The 18,532-nt window shown below is 40.7% G+C and overlaps 1 protein-coding gene across 5 annotated transcripts in view; it reads right to left on the bottom strand.

The window, feature by feature from the left end:
- Positions 1-1,594: 1,594 nt before the first annotated feature.
- arid1b (AT-rich interaction domain 1B) overlaps positions 1,595-18,532 on the bottom strand; it is a 133,457-nt gene continuing 116,519 nt past the window's right edge. For 4 of the 5 annotated variants that reach the window (XM_088400299.1, XM_088400300.1, XM_088400301.1 and 1 more), the window contains 14 exons: positions 18,175-18,302; positions 16,776-16,847; positions 16,579-16,682; positions 14,652-14,840; positions 13,960-14,175; positions 12,981-13,206; positions 9,545-9,686; positions 8,791-8,960; positions 7,724-7,856; positions 7,421-7,537; positions 7,248-7,323; positions 5,705-6,446; positions 4,732-4,862; positions 1,595-4,539 (listed from right to left, as the gene is read on the bottom strand). In XM_088400299.1, the coding sequence (XP_088256425.1) occupies positions 2,782-4,539; positions 4,732-4,862; positions 5,705-6,446; positions 7,248-7,323; positions 7,421-7,537; positions 7,724-7,856; positions 8,791-8,960; positions 9,545-9,686; positions 12,981-13,206; positions 13,960-14,175; positions 14,652-14,840; positions 16,579-16,682; positions 16,776-16,847; positions 18,175-18,302 (4,204 nt within the window). In that variant the 3' untranslated portion in view covers positions 1,595-2,781. The remainder of the gene's footprint in view (positions 4,540-4,731; positions 4,863-5,704; positions 6,447-7,247; positions 7,324-7,420; positions 7,538-7,723; positions 7,857-8,790; positions 8,961-9,544; positions 9,687-12,980; positions 13,207-13,959; positions 14,176-14,651; positions 14,841-16,578; positions 16,683-16,775; positions 16,848-18,174; positions 18,303-18,532) is intronic. The other variant, XM_088400303.1, reaches the window with a different exon arrangement.

The raw sequence follows: 18,532 nt of genomic DNA, 5'->3' as shown, positions 1-18,532 counted from the left end.
CCATTTCACACCCTTACACACTCTCTCTCTCTCTGAGTGGGTTTTCCAAAACAACCTGAGGCTTAATGCCTAGGCATTATTGCTTGGCATTGGCTACCATGAACGAACAAATAAGGTTTTTCAGTGGGTGCAATCTGATTTGTGAATCAACCTCATCATCCTTACCCAATTACTCACACATCTACCTACATTAATGGCGAGAAGCAACAAGACACTTTACCTACAGGTAACAAACGGAACATTCTCTCTCATCCATCACATCCACACTGTAAGAGTGTGATGACTCAGCTTCTCAGAGGCAAAGTGTAGGAGGTGAAGAACATCCGGCATCACCATAGCAAGAAGTGTGACCCACTCTAAATGACGGGGGAACACTAAAATGAGTCTGCGTTTTCAACATGCAGACCCGTACAATGGATATAGAAAACAGGCCAATTGTTGGGCACATCTGTGTTAAACTACCGTATTTTCCGTACTATAAGGCGCACCTAAAAACCTCCAATTTTCTCAAAAGCCGACAGTTTGCCTTATAATCAGGTGCACTTTATATATGAACCAATATTGAGCCACTACAGCAGGCGTGTCCAAAGTCCGGCCTGCGGGCAAAATGTATATATCTTATCTATGGACAAAGTTTTAAAATGGGCCATTCATTGAAGGTGCGCCTTATAATCCAGTGCGCCTTATATATGGACACAGTTTTAAAAGGGGCCATTCATTGAAGGTGCGCCTTATAATCCAGTGCGCCTTTTATATGGACACAGTTTTAAAAGGGGCCATTCATTGAAGGTGCGCCTTATAATCCGGTGCGCGTTATATACAGACAAAGTTTTTAAATGGGCCATTCATTGAAGGTGCGCCTTATAATCCGGTGCGCCTTTTAGTGCGGAAAATACGGTAGTCGCCAGAGCCAATATGGCAATCACAGATGCTCCAACATGGATTCAAACCCAGATCTCATGACTGAGAACCAGATATTCTTACCACTATTTCAGTCATTTTGATGTTCACTTGACATGCAGTGAAATGACGCACAGGCATGTTGTAATTTATTGTATGCGGTCATCTTGCTTTAATAATTATAGCGATGATAATACCTGCTCTGGAATTCAACCTCTACTTCTTTAAAGTCCAATCTGTGACGCATGTTGTCCTCCTAAGGAATGCTCTTAATAAAACCATCCTGGAATAGACAAAGGACAGGCAAAATGAATTCTATCAAAAAGGAAAAGCACAGCCATACAGATCTGGGTTTCTTTGCTAAACTGCTAGAAAGCTGTTTGGCATTGCACAACAATAATCGTTGGGGGAATGAACATAAGAAATTTAAGTATATGAGCAACATTTGTGAGGTTTATTTGATAGGTGACAGCCAAAATCGTCCTCATGATTGTGAAGACAAGCTGTTTAGAAAATGAATAGCTAGTTGAGCAGCCTTAGTCATGTGTTTAATAAAAACACACTTGAAATCTCACAATGACATGTTATGGCCCCCAGTTATAAGAGGATGGTAACTTAAACTTGACACCACTGTAGATAGCTAATGTTTTATTGGCCTGTAGATTGTCTGACCATAATGCAGTGTGATGCTTGGTGATGTCCATAGTACATTTATTTGTGACATGTGCAGCACAGAGTATAAATGTATATACCAGATAAAAGAGACATACTGAAGTCATACGAAAAAGGCAAATTTTACAATGAGCATTTTGTTTTCCAACACATTTCTTTTACAGGGCATTCCAAAATATGCCCGCTAATGTGAATGGAGGACATTAACAAAAAGAAATATGTTTACTTTTTTTTTTAATGTAACCTCACTTATATATATCCTCTCACCCTGGCACTTTTGTTTTGATTACCAAAGCGATTGTTTTCTCAGCTATAATACAATGCATACAGGCTTTTATTTGTATTTTTTTTGTTTTTACATTGAAACATTGGTTACCATTTTCAAATGTCAGACCCCATTAACAAAATATTCATAATAACAATAACAAATGTTTAACAACAATAAAAGCATTTGTTAATCGTCCCAGTTCTTGCTATGCTTGATTGAGATGGACAGAATCATGTGCCTCCATTGTAAAGTTTGTATACAGTAATGAAATAATACAGACAAGATGAAACAAGCGTAGATGAGATAAAAGTTCCAAAGTCGTTGAGGCAATGATTAATAAATTAGACGTTTCTTTTTGGCAGTTGCACTTTTCTCAAGTTGATTGGCGCGTGCAATCTGCCCCCTTGTGGCTTAAAATACACACTGCAGGTGTGTTTTCAATATCTGGTTCATAGAAGGGACCACTTGTTCTAGTCCTATTGCACAAGTTCTCTTCCAGCGACCGAGACATAAAGATTTCAATTCAAACAGTCAGTGTGTTATTTTTCCACAAGTGCTGACAAAAAAGTTAAAACTCCTGTACAGTCACATTTTTAAAATAAATACTCTCCAATAACAAAAAGTAGATGAGCATATTTTAGCTTTTATAAAACCGAAAACAAACTCCTCGACATAGGTCAGCACCAAAATCTGGTGGTAGCTTTGCGTGAAAAAAGTAAACAAAATGTCAAACATAATATCAACGACCAACACCAGCAGGTATTAAATATTTGTATTAAAATGAAACCCCAAACCCACATTCAACAGGGCTGAGAGGTCATACATAGATATTCTGTTTAAGTGGAATAAAAAAAAACATGTTTGATCATTTTGATGAATAAAAATAGCAAAACAAGTGAAATAGTTTGTCCACCTTAGTGTTTGCCAACAAAGTCCTCCTGTCATAACTTCCCCAAGTGAAAGAGAACCTGGCAAATAATCGCCACCACTGCAGCGTTCAGTACGGAAGAAATTGAAATGTCTAACAATCTGCTTTCGTAGAGGACAAACTCCGTTTTGTTCTCCTCCACTTTGGCCATGGCCAACAGGCCTTTGGCTGCTCTACACAACATGCTCACGCTGGGTGGATCCATGTGAGGGTGTCCCATGTGCAATAAGCTGTGAGGGTTATGGTGGTATTGTGCCATGCTGACGCCATCTTCTAAAAAGGCGACCAAATTACCCACGCTGCCTTTCTGCATGGCTATGACACGAGCTGCAGTGGGATCTCCTTGTGCCAGGTGAGAGGTGATGGCCACCGCCATCTCTCTATACACTTGAGCCTTTCTCTGACCTACGTAGCGGACCAGCACCGTGAAGAGTTTCTCTTGTCGACTGAAAGGCGGCGTGGCGAGGAGGAGATCCACGTTTCCTTCCTGGATGCTCAGCTTGCAAAGGCACTCCAGAACCAGCCTCTGAGGAGTCAGCTGGGAGTAGGCCACTGCCGAAGGGAAGGGGTCCTGGGCTTCAGCTGAAGGGCACACCATCCAGTGGAGGAGGCCATCCAGGATGGGGAGGCAGATGGTATCGGTGTAAGTGGAAAGATCCAGCTGGCCTGCGATATTAGCTAGCGTTACCATCGCGTTCTCCCTGAGCTGACTCAGACACTCCCACCACCACTCGTATTGACTGCTCGACAGCCCCTTGTCCTGCTGCTCATCTCTTTGATAACTGGAGGACAACCTGGTCCTCTCAGGGTGCTGATGGTGCAGCAGCAAGAGCCTACCCAGAAGAAGAACCAGGGCTGGGTGTCTCGACATATCCGAGTCGTTCCCCGGGATGAAGGACAAGCTGCGGACAATGTTGGAGATGCAGAGGCAGCGTTTGGCCAACGAGTCCTGCCAGGGTGAGCTTGTGGACAGCGGGGTTTCGTCCAGGCAGCGTGGTTCATCCTCCAGCAAGGTGATGTGGTCCTGTTCACCATCTGGATGTACCCTGAAAGGGTAGGACGGCAGCGATCGAGCAGGGTGCGCGTTCGACAGGGCGTCAACCCGCGCGCACAGGACGTCGTCTATGGTGGCCGTGATACGGTTTCTCGGTTGCTCCTTCCCATCGTCCTCCTTGTTTTCTATGAACATCTTATCCTCCGCTCTGGTAGGTGGATCACAGCGGGGTTCAAAGTACGTCTGTATGTGAGCCGTAGTGTCGCCTCCACCACCCTGCCAGTGGAGCAGCCCACTGGTGAACTCGTCAACCAGGTCATCTGTCATATCTTTAAGGTCTTTGTCAACAATGGTTACTGGGAACTTGTCGTACTTGCTCGCTTGTTGGAGTTTTGGTTCCAGCTCAGTAACAAGCAGCTCAACATCACACTCACGTTTAATTTCTGCCTTCTTTTCTTTGTCTTCATCCTTTTTTAAGCACTGATCAGGTTTATTCATCCCTTTAGGTGAGAGAGGCTCTCCAGAAACATCTAGACATTCCTTCATAGTGTTTCCTGGTAGGTCCTCTGGCATCTTCAAAGTTGGGATGGACTCAGATGTAGATTGTACCGCACTTTTCATTGCATTGTTCAAGATAGTTTCTTTCTTCTGGTTGGAGTTGTGGTCCAGCAAGCTTTCTTTTGTCACCGTTCCCACTTCAAACTCTTGCAGGATGCCAAAGATCTCAATCAGGCAACGGCGGAAGTACTCGACAATAAGCTCCAGGAAACCTGGCAACTACACAAACAGAAAATGTAAACGTTAACCGTGAGCAAAAATCTGTAAAAAGATACAAAGAATGTTCTCAGTATTTTTTGATTGACTGTTCTGACATGCTTTTTTTCCACCATTTGTGGCTTCACAGATATATCTCAAATAAAAGATAAAGGAGGAGGACATCAGTGAGGGGTTGTCGAGAGACCGTGTCACCTGAGAGAGGTTAAATGAAGCAACAGTGCTGTCATCATAAAGCAGAATGTTGATGGTATCAAGCGCCCATGTACTCTCTGCTAGGAGGCCAGACTTTAGAGACATCATCACACGCCAGGCCTCAGGCATTCCTGAGATGAGAACCGTTGGAGAAAAGTTATCATTGGTTAGGTCACAAAGGCAGGATATCATTGTCACACACATGATAATTAATTGAACATTTAGAATTGATCTGTGTTAAAAGCAGGAAGATATAACAACTACTCTGGGGTAAGAGTTATTAAAACAAGACCCCAGACCATCCTATTAAAAAGATTACTCAGAGGACATTTAATCAAAAGGAATTAAATAATTGCTAATTTGACCCTGCGCATTTTACTTTGTTTTATATTACAAACTGCAATTCAATAAATTGCCAATTCCTGTTCATGTCTGCAAATTAAAGACTCCTGGCTTTTTCCATAGATGCACAGTAATGCCCCAGGAAATCTTACAGCAGAAATTTCCAGAACTATGTTATTATATACCATACTTTATTAAAGAACATGAACGATTTTCTTAACAGTAATGTTGTTTATTCCCCAGCTAGTCTAAACATGGTATTGTGTTTGTGGAATATGATTTAAGATGTCAAATTCACAAGTTTTTATCCATTTCATGGGGCAGCTACTTCGCCACATGCCGTGGATTGAATGACATAACAGTTGCCAGGTTTTAAACCAATCACAGCTCAGCTTCAGAAAACTGGTGAGCTTTGATTGGTCATTTGACAGCTGGTGACAAAATGGCCCCCCTGGATGGATAAAAATCAGGTGGATTTTGTCTGTTTAATTCATATCCCACAAATGAAACATTAATCAGAACACTGTGTTTCGACTACTCTGGCTGTGCAGAATATATAACAAAGAACATTTTTGGGGGTGATTTTTTTTCTATAAAACTGGACAGGTATACAACAGGGACTGTGTCTCACCTGTGTCCTTGGAGGTAAGCTTGCGTCGAGGTCTGAGAATTGGCATGGTGCCCTCCACGGCTCCAGGTGGATGGTTGAGGTCCCTCCTCAGGTTGTGAGGGAACTGACTCAGAGGTCCGCATCCCTGAGAGCCCATCATGGACATCCCAGGCTTTGACATCTTCATGGCTGACAGGAAAGCTGCTTTGCTGGGTGACACGCGTGAGTCCAAGGAGCGTTGGAAAGCTCCTGGACTGGGGGCTCTGGGCAGGTGGTTTGCCATGGATTGTGAATTTGAATACGACGATGGAGGGTGGCGTGATGAAAAGGGAGGCATACCGCCTGTTGATGACATATAAGGAGATTGCCGGTGCCAGTGATCTTGCCCTGGGCGCCCATCCATGTCTTCTCTGCCAATTGAGCCATAAGGGGTCATTTGAGAGGGGTGTCCTTGTCGATTGGGATAGGGATAACTGAGGTCTGTCCTGGATGGCCACATGTTGGGACCATCAGCCGTGTGGTTAGGAGGCGGCCCCCCACCCATCATTCCATGCTGGCCTGGCATTGAAGAACTTATACGATCGCGGGGATAAGGGTAAGGGAACTGTCCTTGGATGGCTCTGTGATCTGAGCCTGAATAGCCCCCGCCATAGTGGTTATACATGTCTGCCTGCTGGTTGGAATACGGCATTCCGTACATCTCACTCTCATGCCTCTTGGGTGGAGGACCATACATACCATCCATGGATCGTTTGTAGCCCTGCTGAAGCAAAGGTGGATGTTAGCAATACAGTTTCAACACACAATTGGTCAATCATTCGTTTCATTGTGACGAATTTTTGAACAACATTATTGATACATACACTCACACATATTTGTACGCTTTGTGCAGTATATAGCACTGCAGAATATTTTAATTGTTTATCTGTTGATTATTTTGTTGATTAATGCTTTTTTTGGACTCGACTCAAAGAGAATCAATTGTTTGCAAGTGTTTTATTTTGATTCAAAGCGAATCAGTCTGCTTTCATGGAGGACTTCAGAAATCAGAGTATTATTGAGAGGCTACATTTCTGAGGAATCTGACAATTTTAAAGTAAACAAGGTCTCGGCAATTAAATAATTTAATTGTTGTGAATTAATCATAGTATCCATTATATATATATATATATATATATATATATATATATATATATATATATATAACATATATAGTATATATAGTTCTGAAAATATTAGTCCCCCTTGAAGTTTTTGTCACACGTCATACATCAAGCATAAAGATACAAAATTGGATTTGTTTTTGTGAATAATCAACACCAAGTGTGATAAAATCGTGGAGTGGAATGAAATGATAGTTTGAATTTTGTTTTTAACAAATAACAGAAAAGTAGGGCGTGTGAAATTATTCACTATCTTTTTTCTCAGTGCAGCCAACTGACACCGAAAGATGCCTGTTGATTTCTAAATGAGCCAATGTTGATTTAAATTTCACAACTTTCCAGTTTTTAATCCTACACTAACAATTATGAATACATACTTAACAGAAATTGAGGAATCTCACCTGTGGCTGTTGGTACATCCCGGAAGGATGCATCCCATACGGCATGCCGGGATACTGCGGACTGTAGCCATCATGTCTTCAATGTATAAAACAAGTGGGAATGTAACACAGCTTTCCAAATTGTTAAGAAAATGCAACATGACAAATCTATGACACCACACACAGGTTCTGACCTCTGCTGTGAAGGGTATCTGCTGGAAGAATACATGCTACTCTCATTGTGAGGTGCCATGCTGTTCTGATTTCCAGGGGGACCCAGGCCTCCCTCCATCCCCATCAAGTGGTCCGGTCTGGAGAGTAAACAGTCAAACTTTATGCCTCTACCAAATACAAAGCTGAAGGAACCTGAGGTCATACAACATTGGGAGTATGAAAATAAAATCACGTGTAAAATTCCGCAAAGTTGCAATTAACCCCGGAGATTGAATGTGTGTCAAGCATGACGACTTAATCATATTTGTGTTTCTAATGCTCACCTTCTGTTATAGCCTGGTCCGTACGGGTACTGCGACCGCTGACTCAGGCTAAGTGCCGCTGTGGGTCGTCCGTACATTTCCTGCACACCTCCAGGCGGCATCTGGCCAGGCATGTATGGATCTGTTCCTGCCACTGAAAGGGCACAAAAAAAATGTATATGAGTACGTCACATGACAAATCTGCATACACGTAGGAATGTCGATAATACAAGTAAAACATACCCTTTTAATGCAAAACGATTGCAAAAAGTGAGAAATGCTCAACTGAGGCCTAAAATGCGTTTTGTAAAGGAGTCGTGCCAGCAGGTGGCAGCATCCCCTAATATATATCTAATATATATTCACCAATTTTTCCACTTGTTCATTGGTTGAGACTGTTTTTGGCCGACACAATTTATGTCCTACAAAACAATAACCTTTAGCTTCACAAAAATACTATAACATACCATTGATTCCTGTGCAGAAAGTTAGCAGGCTAAAAATAAAATAATACTCCATAAAATAAAAGGGTAAACTTACTATATTTTGGCCTTATTTGTTGTAAAAATTGTATAAAGAACATTTGCTATCTGCCCAACTAATTGCTCCACTTTTCCACTTATCTTAATCCATTATTAGGCAAATTCATTAAGTCCAACTATCCATTTTGTATAATCCTTGTCCCTCGTTGGGGTCGCAGCTTTATACACACTGTGAGTCCCACCTACGGACAATTTTTAGTCTGGAAGGTTGGAGGGGATGAACAAGCTAAAATGAGACAAATACTGAGCTATAAGAACATCAAGGCAGCTGATGTTATTTGAAGGTGTGGGCGGTAACCGAAATTGAACTAAATTGAATTATTATTATTATTTCGTTTAACTTGATAACAAAATAACAGAGTAAATTTATCGGCGGCAATCCCATTAGCAGTAACACATCATTTTTCAACAATGGACAATGTTAAAAAAATTGATAATACTAATTTGCTGTGTATAAATTTTTGAAGATTTTTGATGACTCCAAAATATTTCATTCTATGATAAGTATTTATTCACAAGCCTGTGCTTTGTGTTGGCCTCACTCACTCTTCCTCATGCCAGCAAAGGGATCCTTGGCATCGTATTGCATCCTCATCATCATGTCAGGCATGCTGAGGCCTTGCTGGTATGGCGCAGAGGGTGGCAGAGAGGCAGCACGCTTCTGGAAGGCTGGGTCGCTGACTTCTGAGAAAGGATCCTGCACACTCACGCTGCTCCTGGAAAGGGGGTGAGAATTACAAATGGAGGGACAAGAAGGAGTAAAGTGGGAAGAGGAACTGTGTGAGAAATGTCTATTCATTAATAAAATACTATATTTAGCCACTCATTGCCTCATCTTAATATTTTTGCGTTGAACACAATGGGCTCTTTTTTCTTGAATGCTGTGAATCTTGCACGGTGGGCTACATTGATAATTACGTAGGCGAATAGAATACCCACCTAAAAATAAAACAACAAGCGGATGAGGAAGTTTGTCTTTCTGCAGGACTAACATCCTCAAATGCAATGAAATGGACTATAAGCTTTACTTTATCTTCAAATCATAACTGATCAAGTGTACCAAGGGCTTCCTCGCATCTGTCTCGGTGTGACCTTTAGGTCTGTAAATCAACTCTCCCTTCCTTCCATGGATCAATTTGAATGTGTCAAAAGATATTTTATAGGCAAAGCGGTTACATTAAATGTGAAATGTAGTGAATGATGACTATTGCTGCTGCACGCTGTGAAAAAGGCAATGAATTTAGCTACAAGTAATGTTGTCATTAGATGTGGAGATAGAGGAAAAAATGATTTAAGATACCTGTTTGGAGGCACAGGTGTGCCCTGTCCAAGAGGGGTGGTAGCACGGGTGGGGGGTAAAAGGTCCCCTGCACCTTCTGCAATGGAGCTGCTGCCAGAAGATTGCGGTGTCTGTGGACCTTGGAGGGAGCCGCCTGAGTTAGCTAAAAGATTGAAACAATGGGATGTTATGACTGTAGCCATAGTTATATCATAAACGTGCAAGGCAATGATTATAAGCTGAAGTCAGCTCGCTTGTCCACAGAACTCCTAACGTGGGCTTTGGCTCAACAAAGGTTCCGTATTAGAGAGAATACTTTGGAATTGAGGCCAAAGCGCTGGCAGTAATGACCCACATGAGAAGTGAGCTGAAGCAAACAGCCCACATATGGGCAACAGTATAAGGGAACAACATGGCTGTTAATGAAAGGCCAATGTTGGGGGAGAAGGGCAGATAAGACAGCAGAGATGAATTTTTCTGCAGGAACGGCAAAGATTTGGGAGGAAAATAAAGTCACAGCGCAACATTCAATCACACCTCAAACTGTTTGACTGATTACAATTTGTTCTAATTTCAAAACAATATTGTCCATTAGTTGATGTATAGGAGTCACAAAGATTAAGTTGTTGTCAACGGGCTTCATGCATAGCTCTTATTGTACAGTATAAATGATGAAGGAATATACTTTACATAAATTAAACAAGATCAACAAATTATATACAAGCATATTACCGTATTTTCTGGACTATAAGGCGCACCTAAAAACCTAAAATTTTCTCAAAAGCCGACAGTGCGCCTTATAGTCCGGTGCGCCTTATAAATGGACCAAATTCCTAAATTTAAACTGGCCCGAAGCATTGTGTCATGAAATCAATCATAAGTGGCCCGCTGAAGACTACGAATTATGAATCAAAAAGACTATGGATCATTATTTTGTGATTATAAAGTAATTTGTTGTGTCTGAAGTTGAAAAATAAAAGATAAAATGGAGAACGATTTGATTTGGATTAAAAATCTGACATGATGCATTAATGGTGCGCCTTATATAAGGACAAAGTTTGAAAATGGGCCATTCATTGAAGGTGCGCCTTATAGTCCGGTGCGCCTTATAGCCCAGAAAATACGGTAATTGCAGATCTGAACTTGTCAATGCTCAATAAGCTGAAAGCCTGGCAAGATTTTCTGGCATCGTTAAGTCCGAGCACTCTTCTCATACTAACGCCTTCATTTTTCATATTTAGTTTTGTGAATTGATCCCATGATCATCACATCATAGAAATATGCAAATCACAAACTGCTATAAACATACATAATAAAATCTGTAAAGCCTTATTGCTACAAAAATTACATACCTCCTTTGTAATGAAATATAACAAACAATGGAACAGAGGGAAAACTAGGTTAGCCTATTTAGTTGTTCTTACGCCACAATTCTGTGAATTCTAGGGGTAAAGGTACACAAGAGGCTGGCAACACAAGCTCATAAAACCAAGGGATACTAATTCCCTAAAGCAAGTTTAATGGAAAATGAGGACCGTTTGACTAAAAAGATGACAACGACCAAGAGAGGATATGAAAACAGCCTAATGAGCAGTTTAGTGTAAGAAGCCTTCCACGGGAACAGCCTCGGTGGCCTATTACAGCACCGCACGTTTCCAATCGGAAAAAAACAGACCAGAGGTTTAAAAATTCATACTGGTAATTCTAAATTATTCAATGATGTTCCCTGCCTCTACATGATAGGAGACAGAGAGAAGGAAAAAGAGGCTGAAATAGAGGGCGAGATGATTATTTCATAATAGGTGGAAGATCTCTCGCTCACATACCGCATGTAAACAAGAGCTACTTTAACCAAGATTCAGAAGTTGAACATTCTTCAAGAGCACACAGGCTGGTACAGAATATTCAGATGTGAGGTGAAGAAGGCGGAGGGGAGATGGACGCCAGTGTGAACCTGAGTGCCCTTTTGCTCCACATTTCGAGGGAGAAGAATGACAGCGGAGAAAACAAATGTGTGCGTTTGAGTCACGTGCTTCACATTTATGTGCAGTGTGTGTGTGTGTATCTGTCAGCGGGTGACATAATCCACTGGGATAGTGGCAGAGAGGCGGGGCTATGGGTGGGAGTCAGTCAGCCGAGCCATTTTTGTGAATGAAAGGTGACGGGGAGGTCAGGTTTGTTTACATTATACATTCCAGCCCTCATTAATGACTCCTCCACACAAACACGCTCTGCCCGCGCTACCAACCCGCTGGACACACTCCATCTGTGACATCATTGCTCTGTCAAGTCTATAAATAGACTGGCAAGGATTTCGGAGGGCAGATGGCGCATGATGTACAGTTAAAAGGAGAAAAAAAATATAGTGCACAAGTTACACTAAATATAATAATTTCAAAGTATTAAACGAATTATCAATCCTAATAACCTGCTATCATTATCAACCTTTTATATGCAATTTTTCCCAAACCTTTTTTTTCCCCTGTTTTGGATCTGAAACTTTTTTTTTTGCTCCCTTCCATCACAAACAAATCTCATTTGTGCTGTCATAAAGTTGTGTCACTAACAATGTCGGAGTAACACAATGTACTGTAAACTGCAGAGACTTGGCATCCTTTCTTCTCTGACTATTACGTAACATGAGTCGCTGCTAGTTAAGTCTTGAAAAGCTAAATCTTTTTACATTACATCTTTTCCACAACAGTTATGATGGTATACTACCAACAATAAAATAATTTCTGACATCAAAGTAATGTTGGTCATCTTTCATGTGCACAAGCAAATGAACATCTACTACTTTATTTCTATGTTTTATGTCACATGGAAATATTAACTCTGATAGTCCCATTATATGATTATATATATTTTTTGCTTTAGGACAAGACATAGGAGATGAGGCTGAATTATGGACCCAATAAACCTGAGGGAATGTGTTTGTGTGTGGCCCACGAATACAGTACGTGTAATATGTGCAAATGGAGCCAATGCTCTTTTCCACAAGCAGGAAAAGCAATCTGCAGTATCTCATGCAGGTGAAGTACTCTAAAGTTCTTTCACAAAGCCGGGGTCACCTTTCTCATCTCAGTTGCAAATTAGAGGCATGCCCTTAATGCACCAACTCTTTTCTTTCCTCTCCGCTCCTGATCCTCATGTCATAATTGTTCACAATACCAAACATATGACCAGCATAACCTCCCTTAACCTCAATCACACAATAATCCAAAAAAGGCAAGTCTCAGGCTTTAGGTCCAAATGAGGACGGTATCGTAGCTGACCTTCATTAACTGGTAAATGATCTCATCAAATGTTGTTTATTTACAATATTTCATCATAGATGCACTCAATCTTGACTAAGCTGCAGTTGAACAAGTTGACAACACTGCAAGACCATTGAGACTTGAAGCTTGATGAGCTGGCATGTAGTTGGGAAAAGCGGTGAGAAATGAACAATCCTTACCAGGTGATGGCGGCTGGATCTTGACTTGCTTCCTGCTGTCCCCTGCAGCCACGCTTCCACTGCTGCTGCTGCTGCTGTCGGCTGGAGGCTCTTCGCCTCGCTCCATTTTACACTCATAGGCAAACAGGAACTGGATATAATGCTTCTTGAGTGAGCTTGCTGAGCTGGTTGATGTTCCCACACTCAGCGTGTTGGATAGCTCCCGCCATTTCTTGTTCTTGTTTACCTGTGGAGTGTGTCAAAATATTATTTCTTGCCATCTATTTTTTCTTATATATTGTTATGTATTATTGTTTATGGTTGTGTTGAACTATATTTCAGCAAACGTTTCTGACCCATGTTTCATAACTTTTATTGAGCCAAGACCTAAAGACTACATAAGAAAATCTCACTGCACACCAAAAATGTCACAAAAGTGGATATACTAAAACACAGGTGTCAACCCAAGGCCCAGGGGCCAGATACGGCCCGCCACATCATTTTATGTGGCCCGCGAAGACAAATTGTGCATCAAATTCGTGTGTCATTACTAGAATTGCAAATTGTCTTCACGTTTAATGATTTTTTAAAAAAAAATATTTGACCAGTTTTTACTCGTCTGATTTGAAAAGGAGTTATTTGTTTTGTAGCTTTTACTGTATATAATAGAGGGTGGTCATACATTTATTTGGGTTGACAGTCATAATGGCTCTCCGAAAGAAGCTATGACTACAATGCGGCCCGTGAAAAAAATGAGTTTGACACCCCTGTACTAAAATAATGATATATCAAAATAATGATTTCTAATGATATACTAAAATAATGATTTCTAATGATATACTAAAATAATGATTTTGTTTCTATTTCCTCACAGATGTACACAGTGTGTAAACTGGGCCAATTGAATGTGGACATTTTTCCTTGAGGATTATCATTTTTATTCCACTGAAATCAATTTTTAAATAGTCTGTGATGGTGTTTGTCATCAAACAAGAGTTACCATGGCAAGGCCTCCAATCTCCCGGACAGCAATGTAGAGTTTCCAGAGATCCAACGGTTTCTTCCCAACAATAGGCAGCTGGGAAACAGGCGTTCCTCTCTCCTCCATGAAGGACAGATAACGCTCCACCCACATCCGCCGCTCTGGCTCTACACCCAGCTCGTATAATCGCGAGACTCGCTCGCCACTGGACGATGATGAGTTTGGGTTGGCTTTCTGTCAAAAAACATAGAGAGTAAAAAAAAAAAGGGGGATTGAAAAATGAAAGTGATTTAAACTAGTAGTTAATGTATATAGCTCTCGGATCCCTACAATAATAAGAATGGTCATACTTCTTGCCTCTTAAATGACCTATATTTTATATGAATTGTATAGAGGCAATTACACAGTCTATTTGCTGTACCTTGTATTTATACAATTCTTTCTCCCCATCGGAGTCATTAAGTTTCATTGCAACATGGCTCTTGGTTATACAGACATATTAAAACAAACACTTTATTGAAAGAATTTAGTTCATACAGTTCACAACATGGACTTGTGACATTGCCTAAAGGGGCTGTGTTTTTTGTGTGAAGGGACCCACCAACTGAGCAATGATTATTTTCCATTTGCAATAAATATGTCATGATACAATTAAGGAAAAAAAAACTGTCCTCCTGTTGTGAGACCAACCAATCGACCAAGCTACTTACTGGACTTGGAGGGGCCTTGATTGGCCAAGGAGGGCTGCTTATGCTGTCGCTATCATCCCCGTGGTAGGAGGACAAACTGGCTGGGCTGGGTGACAGTGGGGAGGGGACCGGCAGAGCGCTGCTTGGCGTGGTCGGCTGAGACGCACACTGCTGGGGGCCGGAGGTGCTGTTAGTGTGACCGTCTTGTAACTGGTGTGGAGAGAGACAGAGAAATATACTTTAAGTGGCTAAAGGCACATCCAAAAACATGCTTGTTGTCCATAGGTGTGACTGTGAATTTTGTGTTTGTCAAAAGATTCAAGATTCAAAGCGTTTATTGTCATGTGTACAAAAGGAAAGCACTTTTCTTTGTACAATGAAATTCGCTGTCTGTTAGAATGCCATACAAGGTAAGGAGGATTAAAAAAGAAAAATTGGATCATTGGATCATACCGAATCTTAAATATATAAATAAAGTGTAATGTAAAAACACACAATATAAAACAAAGTATATACACAATATATACAACTACAAAGGTGAGGGATGTGCAATATTGGCGTATGCAAAAATGGCATTGTGCAACAGTTGTGAGTTATAGTGAATGTACCGGTAAACACCGGAGAATGCAGTGCAAAACAAGCCAGCTGGGAAAAATAATTTTACTTTTTTAATAGAGTTTTATGACAATTTTTTTTATTGGTTCATGGTTCAAAATGTATATGTAATGTGGACATGGTCCATTTATGTTAACATTTTGAAATATAAGCAAGTAATGATACATTATGTTCAACTTTAATGGGAAACTAAACTTTAAAGCAAATATATGAGTTTGACATGGTCCATTCATGTTAACATTTTGAAATATAAGCAAGTTGGGCATCGACACCGACAGGCCAACTTGCACACTCGAATGAGATTGAGACTAGGAATTAAAAAGACCAAATCTTGCTTAATGGGGCTAGTTAGTTTTGAATACAATAATAATATTTTTCGATTTTATAAGTACCTAATTTTGCCAGATGTATTTGAAATAAAATACGCAAGTCTATATTGAAAATACAACACAGATGTGTGTTCTTTGCATGTACTGTACGTGCGTATCCAAATTTAATTTTAATTTAGATCAGTGTGTGTCATCTGCCAGTAAAAAGACGCATGTGTGTGCAGGCATGTGCATGAATACGAAACGGCTATAGACGGAACAATAGCTTGACAAGCGCTCCGGGTCTTTCTATGGAATGTCCAAGTCAGCAAAAGCTTATCTTCCCTGCTTTCTATTTCCCTGAGTCTGTCTTCTCTGGCTCTCTTGTCTTTGTGTTTCTGCACTCAATCCTGGCAGACAGATCATCTCTTTAGGGAGCACGAGGGGTCACGCTGGCTTGTTGTAAATGCCTTTAAATAATTCAAAAATCCCTTACTACCGTAATCAGCAAAAGAAAAGACAGGGATTTGGAGCAAAGAGACGTGTAGCGGATGTATGGAGGTGCATGAAAACAATTGAGTAGGGAGGAAAGAGCAAAGAGCAGTTTTGTTGTTGCTGAGCTGAGCTGAGCCAAGTCAAGGTGCAACTCTGAGGCAAAATGTGAGGTCAGCATTGTGTTTGGTGGTGTGCAGCTAAAGCGATGTTTACGTCAAAGGATGCTGTGTGACTTTTTGTGTTTCTATGCACGTTTTGTGTCCAAGCGCCTGTGTGTGCTGCAGATGCCAAGCTCTCGTGTTCAGCATGGGCTGCCAAAACACCGGCTAGAGAGAGCTGGCGGCCAAAACAAAGCGAGGAAAACATTAGGAATGGTAAATGTTAAACAAATCATTAAGAATGGTGAGAAAACAACAGGGAAACAACACACTGCGCTGAGCCAGCATGATCAGAACTCATTAAGGGCACAAGAACAAACAAAAGAGGATAAAAGTGAGAGGAGGGGGGGGCATAAATATAATTTCTGTTACCTTTGGCTTGTGAGTGTCGTTGGCGGGGCCATTGTCATCTTTTGCATCTGCTTTCATTTTCACATCTGGGCTCATCACCCTGTCCCCAGCCATTCCAATGGCTCCTTCGCAAAGGAAAAATAAAACATTTAAAGAAGATAATGAAAGAATGATCAAAAAAGAAAAGTTTCCTCAAACAAATTATAAATGATTTTTACCATGATCGCTCAATGCTCTCTCAAGTGATTTGCTGCTTCCGCCGCTGCTGTTTTTGTGTGATTCATTCATTTCTGAAAAAAATGGTAGTCCTTTATGAGGTGTGAAAGCTTCAGGATAATGGCTTGTATGACGTCATAGTAGACATTCGCCTTTCATTGTATCGACATATTTCTCTCAAAGCGTCCCTCTCAACTATGTCTGCTATTTCTTTACAAGCGCAGGAAAAAAAAAAATCCTGAAAAGATGGCTGCTCAAGACAAAGCCGGTGCAATCTTTTGATTTTGTTGGGAGAAATCCAAATAAAAAAGTTCTCCTTCAAAGTAAAGCCACAATGGTCGATGGGGGCGGGGTTTGTATTCACATGATAGACGGTCTTATCATTTCAAAGACTGCCTTTGGTTTTAAGTTGAAGAGGAGCTAAAAGATTGTCAATGACTACATTTCAGCTGTACGTTTCTTATAAAACAATAGAAAGAATCCTTGGTTGCCAGGCTTTCTTTTTTTTTTCCCTGCAGCTCTGCAAGACTTAACAGACTAATTGTTCGGCAAACTGCTGTGAAACCTTGGTACTCATTTCAAGTTCCTCAAATATCAAACATTGCAATATTTGGCTTTGAATAAAAGGTGCCTATTCATTCAATGCCCTTAGAGGTGCCTTTAGTCACAATGCAGCAAGGAGAAGGGCTGAAAGAAACTTCTGCATTGACATTCTCTGCGTAAAAACTGAGTGCTGAAAAAATAACCACTGTTGCTGGTTGGCCTGGTGGAGAGGCATTGTCCCTCAACTTCGACCCTTCCACCCATCATTCTTTGAGATGCGTGTAAATTCAACATAATCACATCCAACATCGGGAGGTTTATCTTGACTGGCCTGAATTACAGGGGGAATTTTCAATTCCGGTAATTTGCAGTATTCTATAGGTTACATTAGGAAGTAGGTCAGCGGAGCACTTAGGATCAGAACCCTTCAAAATAAAGCTTACTTCTTGCAGAGTAGCTTTGAACTGATATGTAAAAAGGGTGCATACCTATTTTTTTGTTGAAGTGGCAAAAGCAGGTTGTGCTGTGTGCAAAATTATTCACAATTTAACAGGTATTTTTATATAAAAGAAATACTGTAATAAAATGTTGGATGAACTCAAAATATCAACGTAATAATCGTTAATACCATTTTAAGTCGGGTAAATCAACAAAATGTTTTAAGATCAAGTTACAGTATAATCTATTGTGATGGTAATTTCAATCTTAAAACAAAGCTTTCTAATCAATTAGAAATGTACAAAATTGAATATACCTGAACTGAGGACAGATGCAAATAATTATAAATTTTGTCAACATGAAAAATAAAATGAAAATATGGACTCAAACACAATAGCTAGTTGTCTTTAGCCATCATACCGGAAGGCAGCACACTGTAGGCTGGACCTTGTGTGATGCCCATGGCTGAAACATTGTTGCCCGCTGGTCGACTGTAGGGAACTGTGGTGCTTGGCTGGGTGACGCTCGGTCCTTGATAGCTGCCCTGCCTATACAAAACAGGACAGGTTAATAATTTGGATCATTTTGTAGGAAAATAGCTTTAAATGTTTAGCTCTGATGACAGTCTGTAAAAATGCACAATAACATATGTCACATGATTGGGTGATCTGTTGTTGCAACTTTTATCTCTAAACAGAGATGACAACTAATCAACCACAGTTCCTGTACAAGATTGCAGACGGCTGAGCTGCATCTCTTTTTATCTCCCTTATCGTCT

This window comes from Syngnathus floridae, chromosome 16 (genome assembly GCF_059516105.1).
Source record: "Syngnathus floridae isolate MCC-2025c chromosome 16, RoL_Sflo_1.0, whole genome shotgun sequence".
NCBI classification, from domain to species: Eukaryota; Metazoa; Chordata; class Actinopteri; order Syngnathiformes; family Syngnathidae; genus Syngnathus; species Syngnathus floridae.
Note: the sequence above shows the minus strand (reverse complement) of the source record. Positions and strands in the feature narration are given on the sequence as shown.